The sequence below is a fragment of the Penicillium vulpinum genome (assembly GCF_028829585.1).
Source record: "Penicillium vulpinum strain IBT 29486 chromosome Unknown utg000002l_segment0_segment0, whole genome shotgun sequence".
NCBI lineage: Eukaryota > Fungi > Ascomycota > Eurotiomycetes > Eurotiales > Aspergillaceae > Penicillium > Penicillium vulpinum.
In genome coordinates, this window is record NW_026643242.1 from 5401358 (window position 1) to 5417084 (window position 15727).

The window sequence follows — 15727 nt, forward strand, 5'->3', positions numbered from 1 at the left end:
TTTGTGAAATGAATTAAGTCAAAAGATCTGAAGGACAAACAAGACGTGTATTTGTACTTGCAGCGGTATATACATTAGGGACGGAAGATGGAAGGCCTCTGAAGTTCTATAGAGATATATGATCCAATTTCAATGATGCAATCATGATCGACACATTATAAGAGTATCTCACCGGCAAAAGCTTTGGAAATCCCCAACATCTTACATCCTATATTGGCCCCAGCAAGTGTAATTTGAAGCGAGGAAAGCTACTTTGTCTTAATCATAGGGGAAAAACGTGAGTATTCTTACCGTGACCCTGATCCTCCATGTGCGTCTTGTGGAACTGGTCCTGGGCATGAGGAAGTACAAGACGGTAAGTACTACCCAATTGCAACTTGACGATTATATCATAATAGATCACTAAAGATCAACTCAATGCCAGTTCGGGAACTTATCGAAGAATGTTGTGGTGATGAAGAAAGGCATGAATGGTTCAGGGATTGGAATGGCAACTTTTCCAAATCATGCGTTTTTCATAAAGGCTGCTGGAAATTGTTGATACAACATTTCAACAACGGAGTTGTGCCTCTCGATAAATTGTCCAATGTAGTCGAGGAAGCACCTTGGCCACAGTATCGTGCCTGTAAGTCATTTTCTCATTCTTCTTACCAGAATTTTGCGTTCACGAGCAAATTGCTCAATGGGGTCTTTTAGATCACGTAGTCCCAGAACCCTGGACTCCTAGCTCGAGATGCTTTCGATATATCGGATTCCGAGCCGAGGCAAGGACCTTCCCAAAGGCGGCAAAGGTGGAATATGAACATCCTCTGAGGGACGAGGCCCAAGTGAATGACTGCTTTCGTCTCCTTCCACTCGAAATCCGCTTCGAAATCGCCTATCTTCTTTCAACGCCTGAATACCTCAGCTTGAGACTTGCGTCAAAAGCTATGGTTCATATATTTGAATATCAGGAATTTTGGAAAACACGATTTTTGATTCATCGGGAACGAGGATATCTCAACTATCTCTTGGAAGGAGGTTGTGAAGATTGGAGATTAATGTACCACTGCACTAGCAAATCGGGGCGCCTAACCAAGACGCTACGTTTTCGAAGGCTACAGTGGCTTCATAACGAGTGAATTAAAGTTAGATGTATGATGGTTGGAGCTCCAATATCTATATCGTCTGAGAACAATACTCGATTTGATGACCTACTCTGGGATCGAGCTGCTGGAAAAGTCCAATGCGATAGACCTTACAGATTTGATATCGCTACTCCACCTTCACTTGGTAATGACATTTGCACGCGGTGTCGTGCAGTGCATAACCTATCACCACCTCAGACGATCACTATCGCTAGCGAGCTTGTGGAAATCGTTGTCTCCGTTCTTGCTGAAGATGAGCATTCATTTATCACCGGGTTCAAGCTTGTCTACGGCAAAATTTCACCAGGCATGCTTTTAGCTATCAAATTCCTCAAAAGCAGATCAAAATTGATCTTCGCGGTCAATCGTTGGTAGGCTTCGAAGTCTTCGCTGGAGAAGGGGGTATCCAGGCTGTACGTCCAATATTTGACCAAAAATATGGAATATGCCATAGTATCATTGGTAAGTCGAATACGACTTGCAAATCAGTACTGCTTACCCCAGACGGAGAGATAAAAGCCTTTGCTGGAGAGTTTGATGTAAGTCAAACATCGATGTGCTGTTCCGATTCATATGCGCAATTTACTGACTCAATTGTAGCATTGCAGGATGGTAAGGTTTGGAGTAGGTTCATTGCGTCCAAGATCTCAATATGTATCTCAATTAAAGAATTGCTTCATCTCAAACGTTGGCACCGAAAATAAATAAGTACGAGTAATTATAAGCATATTAGCTATAAGGGTCAAAGGGCCAATCAGCAGGCACAAGGCATAGGTAGGTGGTAGACATATTTATTCTCTTTTCCCATAGAGATACCAGACACCATAGATCTGAGCCCTTATGTCCTGTTAGTTGTTAGCAATTAATCTTCTTAAATGGCTATTATAAATTATTACTAGTAATTACGTCTAGCGAGTTAATTCGGCCTGTGTGTCGACTATAGTTGGGTTTGTCTATATGTAGTTGTCCAGCTTCGCTCTTCATGGCTCGTACCCATCGTCTTCCACGCCCAGTTCCATGAACACGAGGCCTATCGGTTTGTCGTCGTTTTGGTCTAACTCAACACAACTAAATTGCCAGGGAAGACCTGTTTGTTGCACGAATTTAGCCATATAGTGGGTGGCCTGCGGATACGACCCCTTCTCCATATACATATGTAGTTGCTTCAAAGTTTCTGGGACGTATTAGATCGTGATACATATAATATCTTTTGCAGATAACTGATACTCGAATACGTAGATAGAGTGATATATTTGAAGTCCTTCACTATCTCACTGTTCTGAAACCGTTCTTTACTCGTGGACAGAATTTCAAGTGAGTAATACGAATGTTAAGTAATAAAATACATGTACAAAGTACTCCGTACGGAGTACGCAGGGGCATAGTGGCCAGGTTTACTTTCGGATTTAATGCAGTGTATTGCGGTCTTAGTGCCTTAGTTTGGCCTTAATTTGGCCTGATGTTGGCCTTCATCCTACCGCCTTTAGACCCTAGGATACAGTGTATTGTCCAAGCTTTCGGCACGGAATAACTAATACGCCGGACTAACATTTTGAACAACTCGATGTCTTCTTTACCACCTCAAAGCATTTAAATGAAGTGAATAGTACTTTCTAGATAGGAAAAATACCGCTCTTTTATTGGTCGAGCCGAAATAGCTGGTTTAACTATATCTACTCCGTACCGTCTCTTTCTTTTCTCTTCTTTACCACCCTCTCCTCAGCTAGCGAGTACGTAGAACTTGATCAGTTTTATATAGATAATATTTGTTTCTAGTCGAGATTGTACCACAAACCCCGCTTTTTAAAAATAAAAAAACATCTTATATTGGATAAGCCGCCAATTCTCTATTTAATACAATAAAAATCAAATCTATTGAGCTTATATTGGTGGAGTATACTAATAAGGCAGTTGTCGAGTTTTGTTCATCACTGGATTCAGGTTCAAACCGCCTAAAAAGCATGCGATGTGTGGATTTGTATGGGAGAAATAGCTTCATATTCATCGGGTTAAATGCTACCTAAGCGAGCCTCTGTAATTGCAATTCAGGTATCTTCGTTTTTTCTGCCATACCAAATTATGGCATTAAGGCACCATGATGCATTAAATCCGAAAGTAAAACTGGCCACTATGCTCCTGCGTAGTAGGTACGGAATAACATATTGTAATATTCTAAAAATAGGCATAGCTATATTGCCCCACGAGGGGCTATGCTACATATATATATGGAGGTCAGCCCTGGAGAGAACACGAAATTACATTAGTTCACTGTTTAATCTGAATTACATTCTACAAGGAGGTGAACCTATCGAAATCGCCACCTTCCTTCCATTTCAATTCAATCTTCATCCCTTGTATTCGTCAATCATTACCAACATAATAATAATAATACCCATCAAGATGGCCCAAGTCCAAGGTCACTGCGACGCCCGGTTTTCCAAGCTACGCAACATGATGCAAGAGTTCATCACATCCGGACAAGATATTGGCGCCAGTCTGTGCATTAATATTAACGGCGAGGAGAACGTGGTGGACCTATGGGGAGGGTACGCCGACGCATCGACCAAGAAACCATGGGAAAAGGATACGGTAGTAAACGTCTTCTCGACCACAAAGCTAGTCACCAACCTGGCGGCGCTAATGCTAATCTCGCGTGGTGTGCTTCGCCCTGAGGACAAGGTGGCTCAACACTGGCCTGAGTTTGCAGCAAACGGGAAGTTTGAGATCACGGTCGGCCAGGTGCTATCCCACACAGCGGGTCTTAGCGCGTGGAAAGAAGATATGACAGTAGAGGATGTATGCGATATCGAGGCGGCAACCGACAAGCTGGTGCGCCAGGCACCGTTGTGGGCTCCTGGAACCGCAATAGGATACCATAGCGTCACGCAGGGATTCCTTGTCGGGGAGCTGGTGCGAAGGAAGACGGGTATGTCAATCGAGGAGTTCGTAGCTGAGGAGATTTGCCGCCCGCTGGGCGACGGGGCGGACTTTCAGCTTGGGTGTCGCAAGGAGGACTGGAATCGGGTGGCCCCGGTCGTCGCTCCACCGGGACCTTCGATCCAGGATATTCTCAGCCAACAAGAGGGATACGATCGGGATTCTATCGTCGCGCGCACGCTCTGTAACCCCACGCCCATAGCCGAGGACGCAAACACTGAGCTATGGCGGTCCTGCGGGCTGGCCTCAGTCAACGGCCACACAAACGCTAGGGCGTTGGTCAAGATCCTGTCCTGTTACTCGCTCGGTGGTACATGTGCTGGAGGAGACCATCGCCTGCTGTCGGCTGAGACAGTAAAACTGGCCCTTAGCGAGCATGCGATTGGGAAGGATCTGGTAACTAGGCGGAGCGGGAGGCGTGGACTTGGGATCTATCTCACTGGACCTGGCTCGGGGAGTGTCGAAGGCAAGCTACCAGATGGCAATGTTGGATGGGGTAGCGGATGGGGGGGTTCAATCGTGGTTATGGATAGCGATAGGAGGCTCACAATCGCATATACCATGAACAGGATGCTGAACGCGGAGCATCCTTCCCCAGGAGCATATATTAAGGCGATTTATGAGGTACTTGGAGTTACCCTATCTGCCTAGGACGAGCTTGATCGAAAAAAAAAAAGCTGCATATTCCTAGGTCTGACAAAGGCAGATAACATCAGCGGTGCAGTTTGAGAAATAGCCGGTCCAGTCTAGCTATGTTAGCCATGATAGCCGGTGTGTCAAGATGGTCCTAGTCAAGCTTCATTTTGGGACTCTCCATGATATGTACCACCTTTTAACCGTATTAAAGGAAAGCTAGCCAGACTATATTAGAGAATATTGGCGGGTTGTAGTCACCATGTGAGTACCTTGAGGTTTCGGCCACTTCTGAGAAGACAGGCTCTTCTATACTTCCTAGATATTTTTACTTTTTTTTATGAAATCAATATGCCAAAACTACTGTAAAAGTAGGATGTATTTCTAAGATGGTATTCACCTAAGAGCAGGTTAGACACTCTAAAGATGTGGTAGTATCATTCTCACAGCCCTATCCCAGTCATGACCCTTGTCGATTTTCAACTGCTAAGCAGATTGATAATTGCCCTGCCAGGAACCCGGAATATACCGGGTTGAGGCTTCTAATTTGCTCATAAGTCTGCAGTCAGGGAAATGGGTCCCACATAGGAGAGCCAGAGAGAATGAGAATGACTAGCGACATTGTACTGTACGTAGTAAAATACTTATAATCAGTGGATGCCGTACAGACCAACATTAATGTATATGGATTGGGGAAATAGGTGAATTGCGTTCGAGTGATCCCTCGAGCTACCTAGGGACATCAGGATAGACAAGATGATTACTACAGTAGTTTGTACACACTTTGCCTGGTTCCTTCTTGATAGTCTTGCATTTCACATTTGTTCCTTGACGCTCGGTGCATTGAACGAACTCGGCCTCTTTCTTACACCCACAGGTATATTGTATATAGTAAGAAGTACACATTATGACACCTGGAAGATGTTAGATATAGGTATTACATTAACCATAGACTTGTGTGTTGACCTTGATTTTTAATCCTCTAGCGATAGACAATTTAGAAAGACCTCACAGGGCGATGGAAAGCAATCAGATGTGATTGAATTTCTAGGCGCTCCGTGTGACGGGTTCGAAAGGGTCAATAAATATGGGATACAGAGTACGGAGTAGAACGAGCAATGTTGTGCTCGATTTGTGGGCTTGCAGGCCTCTATTTATGTATATGCGCTTAAACAGGCTGTAGAATGGAGGGGATGATCACACTCTTAGGCCACCAACATCCGATGCGATCGGTAATTGGCTGGTAGTATACATATTCATATCACATCACATCACTTTTTTAGTTTACTATCCAAAAATTAGATTGATAATCTAGCCCCTTGTTTCATTGGTTGTGTAATTGGCTCCAAGGATGTGAAACAAATATCAAACAATCTACCCTCCAGCGGTTACTCACTCCACAGCGACGTCAACAGATAAAATTCCATTATTCAAGACCAAACAATTCGAATGATTGATTTCGAGAAAATCTAACTTCGTGATATCACTGCTACATGCATATAAGCTGAGATGAATGTTAGTCTCCAGTATGTGATCAATTAGTGGGGACATAGAACGCAGTCCAGGTTTCACTCGGTGAAATCGGCCTGAAAAACAGCAAGCTCTACTTGGATGAATTGCAGGAATACAATACAGCCAGCTATCAGCGCTTGGAAGAAAACACTGTGGATCCTTCATATGCCCAGGTGGATGTAGAGTATTACATGTGTGTTGGTGATGGCTAGGCTCGTGCCTGGTATAGAACTAGACTATTACTTAGGCAAAAATTATGAAGAGGAAAGGAGCTATCTAGATATGAATATAATCAATTAGTTATGTCAGGTTTCCAATTCAAACCGATCAGACTGCCCGTCTGTGGTAAATTCACGTAAATTCATGCAAATTCATATCTCAATCTAACTAACCTGGTATATCCCACATGCAAGTCTATATTCAGCCTGAGAAGCCCTATCTATATGGAAAACGCAAATACCTAAGCCTTAAGGGTATAGACAGCACGACCGCGCGAGTCTGTACCCTTAGACACGATCTCATCACCAGTACTCGAGACAACATGGCGCTTATCCCCGTTGTGCAAAATAATATCCAAATCCTTCCAAGCAGGAGTAAAGGCAGCCTCGTCATGCTCAAACTTGACAAGCACCTTCTCCTCGGTGGAGCTGTAGCTAATCGTGTACGAAGCAGTACCAGGCTGGACTGAGATACCATCATCTTCATACCAAGTGGTAGTAAAGACGGTGCCGTGAGAGGTTCCCTGGGGCGGGAACACTTCGACGCCGCGGTAATCGTCAATATCCTGGACGGCGACCGATGCAGCAGTCTCATCGCCAGGAACACGGGTGTGTACGTTCTTGCCAACGGGAATGGCACCACCGACGCGGGCAATGAGCGCAATGCTCTTCTGCCACTCTGACGAGATCTCGGCCCACTGTCCAGAGGCGAGGTACTGGTAAGGAGAATTCATGTTGACGTAGCCATAGTCGAAGGCGCCGGACTTGCGGGGCAGGTAGACCTTCGCGACGTCGACACCGATGTTGTAGACTCCGCCAACGAGCACGGTCTCACCGAACCAGAACTGTTCCTCGCCTGCCTTGATTGCCTTCGTCCATATCTCCGGATCGGACTCGTAGCCCCAACCAGTCCAGCGCTGCGGCGGTGTCGCGAACTTGTGGCTCTCCAGACCAAGGGAGTAGATATAGGGCATCATTTCGTAGCGACGCTTAATGGTGTCACGGACCTGGGGCGTGATCTCTGGGTACATGAAGGGCTCGATGACGTCGCCGACTGAAGAGTCCTTAGGGGAAGTCTTGAAGCAGTTGATTGCGAAGCGGGGAGCATGGCAGCCGATCTGGATCCAGCGGAGGAGGAGCTCGGGGGAAGGCTGGGGGCCTTCAAATCCACCGATATCGTGGCCTTCGCATTGGAGAAGGGACATTCCGGCGTTAAGAGATAGGGCATTGGCGCCCTTCATGTTCTCCCAACTGGTGACATTATCACCACTCCAGGAAGATGCAGCGTAGCGGAGAGTTCCAGCGGTAGCGCTGCGGGTCAGGACGAAGGGACGCAGCTTGGGTTCCATGTCTCGCAGAGCATCGTGGGAAGATTTACCCATGAGCTCAGTGTGGAGGGCACGACCCCAGAGACCGACAGAGTTCTTCACGTTCTTTGCTGCGGCGTCGGCGACGAAGGGCTCATTGAGAGACATAGTCCAGTCATCGGATGGTAGGGTGTATTCGTTGTTGTCGTTCCACATACCATCAATTCCAACCTTTTTGAGACTCTGAACGCCATCGTACCACCACTTGAAGGCCTCAGCTGAGGTGAAATCAATGTGGGCACCGTCACCGCCGGTAGCACCTCCAGCACTCCACAGACGCATATAACCAGGTGCGTTGTCGGCATCCTTGAAGAAGCCACCAGCATCAACAAGCTTCTGGAAGTCAGGGTGAGAAGCCAACAGGAAAGGCTTGATGTTTGTGAGGAGTCGGATACCGTACTGGTGCATCTTGACAATCCAGTCTTGGGGATCCGGGAAGCGCTCCCGGTTCCATGTGAAGACATTGCGAACCTTAGGCTCAGTCTCAGCAATGGAATAGCCCGAACTCATTTGATGAGCTGAGCAGGGAATGCCATGTTGCTTGAGCTTCTCCGCAAACTCCAGAAGGGCCACATGGGCCTTTTGCGGCTCATCTAGCATGGTGTACTTATAGCCACCGGAGATATAGCCGTAAGCCCAGCGGGGCACCAGGATTGGGAAGCCCATCAGCTCAGCATATGAGCGAACCACGTCCTTAAGGGTCTTGCCAACAATGTAGTATTGCTCAATTCCACCATAGTCCTGGCGATACACCTTGAAGTGTCCCCAGAGACCATCGATCTCGGCCCCTACGGACCACAGACCGCGGCTATGAGTAGTGGAGAATATAGCCACACATCCCTCAGCAGAAGCCTTAATCAGGAGCGGGATGTGCTTGTAGAGGGGATCGGTATTGTATACATCATATCCGAAAGAGTCGGTCGCCGAAAGTTGGAATTGACGACCAGTCAAATCCATGGGAGCGGCCTTCTCGCCGAGTCCGACATGGAGGCATTCACGATCATGCACAGAGTAGTTGGCGACACCCTCGCCGTCTGCGACAAAAGACCGCAGCGGCAAATCCTCGTGCAGAGGCTTCTCGGAGCCAGCCCATGAGAGTTTGACCACAGGAGTGTATTCCCAGTTCACGGAAGCAGTGACACCGGCGACATCGATTGTCTTGGAGGAAGGGCCCTCCTTGGCGAGGACATTGACGCCCTGGAGGTTGGTCTCGGGCTTGGTGACACTAGGATAGGGAGGGATGGGGTGCTCTGTGGAGGAGAATGTGGCTCGGAATAGGTTGGGGCGCACAGCCTCGAAGGTAAAATCAAAGGCAGTCTTGCTTTTTGTGCTACTTCGAATGTAGACAGAAGCTTCTTGGTTGGTGGCCTGGGGCACTTGCGAGTAGCCCTTGGGGCAGATTTCTTTTTGAAGCATGATGAATGTGAAAGACAATGCAAATGATTGAGAGGAACTGGAGAGAATACCGGGATATTCCTTGAAATATTCCCTGACATGGTGACATATTTGAATGCGTTGTTGAGCTCCCCTCCCATCTGATCATGTACCCCACGTTTTGTTCCCATGACGCGTTGTAGGTATATAGAATCGGAGATCGGGTACAATCACCGAGGAAGCGGAGACTTGAAGTTGTGAAAGGAGAATTCCCTTCCCGTCTACCCCGTCCACCTCGTCCACCCTCTCATCCTGTTCTGCCCCCGTCCGACATGACTCTGGGATTTTTCCGAAACTGAATTACGGGCCGAATTTTTCCCCCACAAAAGATTGTCGAAGGAACATCCCGGGGCCCCAGATGGTCTTTTCTGCGTAGCTCTCTCGGTTTTGCTCACCGAAATCCGATACTAACTAGTACTGGGCACTTTATTGTGACTCCTCTTCTTCCCGTCGCCCCTCTCACGGCATTTATCTCAGTGAAGTGATTGGATAAAACATTCCCGACGTCGGCCGTGCGGCAAGGAACGTGTCTTGCCGTTTTCTCCAGATCAACTGACTTGAACTGACTCGTTGGACTGAACATACAAAATTCAATCGGCAACTATGCCAAGTGTTAATAAAGGAGGTGTGGCGCTTCGGGGTATTCGGGTTTGATCATCTTGTTCAGGGAATGTAATATACTACTTCCTTCCCCACGGGGTTTTGCATACAAACCTTGGTACCTTATATCCAAGTTCTATCTTCTATTTTCTATCCCCTCTTTCATCTTGACTCATTGCCTTTCTATAAGAATTGGTTACTTCCCATCTTGCCTCTGTGACTGATTAGCCATGTCAGTGCCAATTTCACAGAAGGGCCAGCAGGATGAGTTCGTGGAGACTATTGAGCCCGAAATGTCACAGGCTGTGCCTCATGACAATAGCAAAGGAAGCCAGCCCAAAGGAGATCAAGCTTTGCAGCTCATCGAAGAGGCAGGCCACTCGAACATTCTAACACCAGAGAACAACGCCAAAGTTCTTCGAAAGATCGATTTGCGTTTACTTCCCCTTCTCCTAGGAGTCTACTTCCTCCAGCAACTCGACAAGTCCACCATCTCATATGCCTCGGTTTTTGGAATCGTTGAGAAAGCCCATCTCGTCGGCCAAGAGTACTCCTGGCTAGGAGGTTCGATCTATCTGGCTCAGCTGGTGTTCCAGCCCCTGGTCGCTTACCTTCTGGTTAAAGTGCCCATAGGAAAATTCCTGGCTGTGTCCTGCCTCCTATGGGGTATTGCTTTAACATGCATGACTGCAGCTACAAATTTTAGACAGCTGCTTACTTGCCGAATCTTCCTTGGTGTCTTTGAAGCTGGAATTGGTTCGTTGTCCCCGATCATACCTAAATGTCCCTACTAATGATTTTATCAGCGCCGGCCTTCATTGCAGTCACTCAAATGTGGTACCGGCGTCGAGAGCAGCCCGTGAGATTGAGTTCTTGGTATGCGATGAACGGTGTCGTGAATATGGTGGGTTCTCTTTCATGTCGTTTTTTTGGCAGTTAATCTGATACTGGAGGAAAGTTTGGAAGTTTGATTGCCTTTGGACTAGGTCACATCAGTTCTCCTATATTTGCACCCTACCAGGTGAGTTATAATACAGGTCTTTAGAAATATTATCACCTAACACCCATACTAGATTATCTTTCTCTTCTTCGGTCTAGTTACTGTTGGGTTCTCTGCCGTTATTCTGTAAGATTTGATACTCTTTCCTTTTTATCCGCATCATACTAATTCAGTCCTGTACAGTGTTTTCATGCCCGATTCCCCCGTGTCCGCCAAATTCCTTAAAGAGGAGGACAAACTTCTGTCTATCGAAAGACAGCGAATGAATCAACAAGGTGTTGAGAGCCAAGAATGGAAATGGGATCACGCAAAAGAAGCATGCCTCGACCCCAAATCATGGTTCTGGTTTGCGTTAATGTTCTCGATTTCGTGAGTTGGCCCAGATAAAACGAGTGTGCTAAAGTCACTAATCAAATTCCAGTGTTCCGAGTGGCGGTATTACTACTTTTGGGCCCTTGATTATCAAGTCATTTGGCCTTAGTGAATATGATACCATGCTTTTCAACATCCCATTCGGTGCGGTTCAGCTTGTTGCCACCATGACAGGAGCTTGGCTAGCGACCGTTTGGAAAATGAAGGGTCCAGTCTTAGCATTACTCTGTCTCCCACCCATTGCAGGTTGTGTGATGCTATTACAGATTGCGCATGACGATTCCCACAAGGGAGCTCTACTTGCAGGATACTACATTGTAAGTGCTGAATCAAAACAAAAAGGCTGGGGAAGAGATACTAATCGATTTCTAGATTTCTGTATACCCAGCGATCAGTAAGCGGTTACTTAATTTCAGAATTTGAGCTCAACTAACCATCTCTAGCCCCATTGATATACTCCTGGTCTGCAGGAAACACAGCGGGAGAGACAAAAAAGAAGGTTACTACCTCTATCCTGTATATCGGACAGTGCGCCGGTAATGTATGTAGCGCCCTAATCCCCCACGTCGCGTTTCGTGCTGACATTCTTCCTACTCAGGTCCTTGGACCGAACCTTTATACCACAAACGAAGCACCGCTTTACCGTCGTGGTCTTCTTTCGAAGTAAGTTTATAAATACGGAGAATTTTGTGCTTCAAATATCTAACGCCCGACTAGTCTCGCAATGTTTTGTGTCTTGATGGGTCTGACCGGGTAGGTTTAACCCAATTTCAACTGATCTATCTTTTTGCTAATATTGAATTAGGACAAACATGGCATATCTTTACTTCCTGAACAAGCAGCATGAGAAGAGACGCGTGGCTCTCGGAAAGAGCGCCAAGATTGTAGACCAGTCGATGCAAACCGTTCAAGCTGCCTCGGACGATGCCAAAGAAGATGTACCTCAGCAAGCAGCAGATGATAATGCCTGGAAAGATCTGACTGATTGGCAAAATGAGGACTTTGTTTATGTCTTCTAAGAGTTGGCCAGTTGAGTTAGTCTGTGTTAGTTGGTACATATATAGGACTTGTGATTTTGCTCTATTTAATATGCTACCGTTGTATGAGTCAAATGTAACTTAGATTATATTACATTCAGAATTATACTTGGAAAAAAATGACACCGAAATCTCCTAAAAAATGAATCCTTTTTCTTGATTGAACTCCATAGTTGGGAGCTGGTTGATTGAATAGCCGGGCTCGGAGAAAAAGCCGAACCCCGCGTTTCTCCAGGTTTTTACTTTTCCCCATTCCCGCCAACCCCGAGAATCATTGATACCAGAAAACTGCTCTAAATGGCCGACCAACATGACTGTAATCCGTACAGTACAGTGATAGAGGATGAATCCCTGCATGTTATTCCACCACCAACAGGGAAAAAGCGCATTCCGGTACGTCCCTGAGCCGATTGGGACCTACAACAGCGGACAAGCCCTAACAATGCATGACGTTTTTAATGTATAGAAAGCCTGTAGCGCTTGTCGACAATCGAAGGTCTGTGCTCAAGCCTTCCAATTCTGGATATTGCAAGTGAGCTTTTAGTTAATTATTCCAAGGTAAAATGTGACGGAGAGAGGCCATGTACAAGGTGAGTTATATTTTTCCAATACATATTTACAGCTTAGTAACCGACATTGATGAACCAGGTGCCAAAAATTAGAGAAGCAATGCGTATTCTTCGAAATACCGAAAGACCCCGTCTCAGAGTATGCACTTGTGGTATGTAATTACCAACCAAGGTTGACATTTCCCAGACGGATCGAAAGCGTCGAGTCCGAGGTTCAATATCTCCGAAGACAGCTAGATGAAATACACAACTTGCTTCAACAGAGCCGCTCACAGCCCACGCCAAAATCCCAACTGACACACTCCCCAAGTCACCTCCGTGATCGACAACACCGAGTGCGCCACGAGAGCGCTTGTGGTTCCTCTCATTATCCTCATTCACAGGATCACTCTCAAGAAGGATTTCCAAATATACCCGCCACAAGCTCCGCCGGCTATACAAATGGTCAGCAATACCAAAGGTCTATTCCGGGGTCCATACCAGCCATGTCTCCAAATGAGACCTCGGCTCAGGCTCTCTACGCATCTAAGCAGATAATCACGAGACCGCTCAAGAGAAAACGATCTAGGTTTGAGATTCGAGAGGATCCCATTACCGACTTTATTAACAAAGGACTCATCACCCTTGAATGTGCTGTGTCATACTTCAATACGTACGTATGACCCTTGGGTTATTTAAGCGATTAGTGGTTGTGGCTGACTGACAATATCCCAGTTTCTTTGAAGGATGCGTATGTGCCAACTCTCACTACAGCGCTTCGAATACTCATGTTTTGCAAATCCTATAGGACAGGTATATCCCGATCTTCGACCCTCAATATGACACTTTCGACTCCATTCGATCACGAAGTAGTATTCTTCTCAACGCAATATGTACTATTGGCTGCATGGTTGAAACTAGTGAATCCCCTTCCCAGTTTTATTCATGTGAGACTATATACTAAATATTAAATACTTCTTTTCAGGATCCGGAGGTTCAATGTCCGATCTTCTTCACGCCGAACTCAAGAAATAGATCAATGTCATAATTCAGAACAAGGAATTAAACTGCCTAGAATCAATCCAAGCAATGCTTGTAGTTGCTTGTTATTCTTCGGAACGCTCGCTGATCTTATCCTTTGCCACTCGCATGGCTCTGGACCTAGGATTACACGAGGCCTTTGATGAATTGACCCAGCGGCTTGCCCTTCGGAATGAAGATATGCCTTACGCCTTGCCACATCAGATGTTCGAAGAGGAGAGAGCTCTAATATGGAACGCTCGGACTTGGTTCGGGCTTTTGGTTCTTGAACATATGTAAGATGACCTGTTTTTCATTGAAATTACTATGCTAATGAGATGTAATGTAGATATCGTGTTGATGGAGGAAAACCACCTGGCATTCGGTTAAAGGGGAATTCTCGTCGCTGTCGAGTTTTACTTGGCCACCCATCGTCAACGATTTTGGACTTAAGGTTGTTCTCTCAGGTCGAGGTATGTCGAGTCCCTAAAATAGACTTGAAGGAGAACTAATTAACGATCTTTGCTGTTAGTTAAACATCCTCAGAGGTATGACCAATTCTAGGAATGTGGTTGCAATGCCTAAACTAATGTACTTCTAGCCAATATCAGCGATGCTCTAGGAGGAAATACATCGCTTGATGGGCAAACCATCCCGGACTACGTGCATGATATGAAAATTGAGCTAGACCTGTGGTTCGAGTACATTTTCCAGCTTTGCCGTATCTAAAGAGCTTGCTAACCCTCGACAGTGACTGGCTACGCATTATTGGTATGACTCCAATTTCGATCCACTGAAACTTTCTAACAATTCAAAGAAAGTTGTGTTGCCGCCGCCGAAGAGAAACCGTCTCTACTAGTCGCGCTTAGAGTACAGAAATGCTGGGCAGAGATGATGCTCAACTGTAAAGCACTACGATCCATGGGTGTTCAGAACGTAGCGTAAGTCCTGTTTCGCCCAATGTGCTTCTATTATTGCTAACAACATCAAGTGCGATGTCTACTACTGAAAGAACAATACTCCTCACAGCCAAAGCAAGTGCTCGTCGACACCTCCGCCTCATCATTGTCGATCCAGACTTCTACCTCGCCAAGCTGAAGTACGCAATGGATTTTGTCTGGGCCAAGTGCGCGTTTTCCTTTCTATTGCTTCTCAAATTATCCCGTCTCCTCCCTGAGCGAGATGAGGAGCATCAAGAGCTGCTGGGACAAGGTAATCGACTCGTCGATGAGCTGAGTAAAGCTGGAGCTAGTGGAACTCAGTCCAGAGCTGGGAATATTTATCTTCAGATCTTGAAGGTTAGTATTGAGAAGTACGGGCGCGCATTGATGGAAGCACAGCAACCCAGCTCAGATGGTCCGACGGCTACCTCGCCCTTCTGGGAGTTGTTTGATGCCCAGGCGGATCTTCAGTGGTTTGTGCCTGAGCAGTTTGTCTCAGAGTGGGACTTTCCGGGGCTCAATTTGTTTTATTTCCCTACTGCTTGGCAGGATTTCTTTGGAGATTTTTCGTTGGCTATGTAGGTGGTATATTATTGTCCCCATACGTGGTTCTATAGATTCCCCCTACCACCCTATGACTGTTCGAAGTTCCTTATCCTCAGTCCATGATCTATTAGCGAGGCATATTTACTACATATGTATGCATTCCAGATCCCCGAGCCTTTCGATTGAGTCTTGGAGGGAAAATCAAATTGTTACTTCTTTCCTCTTTAGGAATCCTTTCTATCTTCCTCGGTGGTATTAGAAAGGGTGCATGAGAGAGTCATGTGCCTGAGGCAGCAATTACCTCTGGACAATTCCAAGTACAGAAGAGAAAGCCGGAGCCGAAGGTTTACAAACTTAACAACTATTATACAAACTATATGAGATTCAACCTGGATGACACAATAGGGATGTTTTCAAAACGCTTCAGTATTACCA

The 15727-nt window shown here is 46.1% G+C and overlaps 6 protein-coding genes across 6 annotated transcripts; 5 read left to right on the forward strand and 1 right to left on the reverse strand.

Moving 5' to 3' along the window:
* Nucleotides 1–1139: 1139 nt before the first annotated feature.
* N7479_005030 (uncharacterized protein) lies at nt 1140–1502 on the forward strand (the record flags this gene model as incomplete). Its single annotated transcript, XM_057252727.1, has 1 exon — nt 1140–1502. The coding sequence occupies one exon, from the start codon at nt 1140–1142 to the stop codon at nt 1500–1502; it is 363 nt and encodes a 120-aa protein (XP_057112052.1).
* Nucleotides 1503–3527: 2025 nt separating this feature from the next.
* Nucleotides 3528–4715, forward strand: N7479_005031 (serine hydrolase domain-containing protein; the record flags this gene model as incomplete). The annotated part of the gene is made up of 1 exon (XM_057252728.1): nt 3528–4715. One exon carries the CDS (start codon nt 3528–3530, stop codon nt 4713–4715), a length of 1188 nt encoding a protein of 395 aa, XP_057112053.1.
* A 1954-nt stretch (nt 4716–6669) lies between these two features.
* On the reverse strand, nt 6670–9210 carry N7479_005032 (putative alpha-glucosidase; the record flags this gene model as incomplete). The annotated part of the gene is made up of 1 exon (XM_057252729.1): nt 6670–9210. The coding sequence occupies one exon, from the start codon at nt 9208–9210 to the stop codon at nt 6670–6672; it is 2541 nt and encodes an 846-aa protein (XP_057112054.1).
* Nucleotides 9211–10058: 848 nt separating this feature from the next.
* Nucleotides 10059–12219, forward strand: N7479_005033 (uncharacterized protein; the record flags this gene model as incomplete). The annotated part of the gene is made up of 11 exons (XM_057252730.1): nt 10059–10584; nt 10635–10732; nt 10787–10849; nt 10902–10954; nt 11012–11197; nt 11250–11517; nt 11573–11594; nt 11644–11741; nt 11799–11863; nt 11918–11953; nt 12006–12219. The coding sequence occupies 11 exons, from the start codon at nt 10059–10061 to the stop codon at nt 12217–12219; spliced, it is 1629 nt and encodes a 542-aa protein (XP_057112055.1).
* A 315-nt stretch (nt 12220–12534) lies between these two features.
* On the forward strand, nt 12535–13820 carry N7479_005034 (Zn(II)2Cys6 transcription factor domain-containing protein; the record flags this gene model as incomplete). The annotated part of the gene is made up of 5 exons (XM_057252731.1): nt 12535–12630; nt 12715–12827; nt 12886–13462; nt 13594–13705; nt 13771–13820. 5 exons carry the CDS (start codon nt 12535–12537, stop codon nt 13818–13820), a joined length of 948 nt encoding a protein of 315 aa, XP_057112056.1.
* A 54-nt stretch (nt 13821–13874) lies between these two features.
* On the forward strand, nt 13875–15328 carry N7479_005035 (fungal specific transcription factor domain-containing protein; the record flags this gene model as incomplete). Its single annotated transcript, XM_057252732.1, has 7 exons — nt 13875–14101; nt 14155–14278; nt 14338–14353; nt 14407–14506; nt 14557–14576; nt 14623–14746; nt 14797–15328. 7 exons carry the CDS (start codon nt 13875–13877, stop codon nt 15326–15328), a joined length of 1143 nt encoding a protein of 380 aa, XP_057112057.1.
* Between the last annotated feature and the right edge of the window lie 399 nt (nt 15329–15727).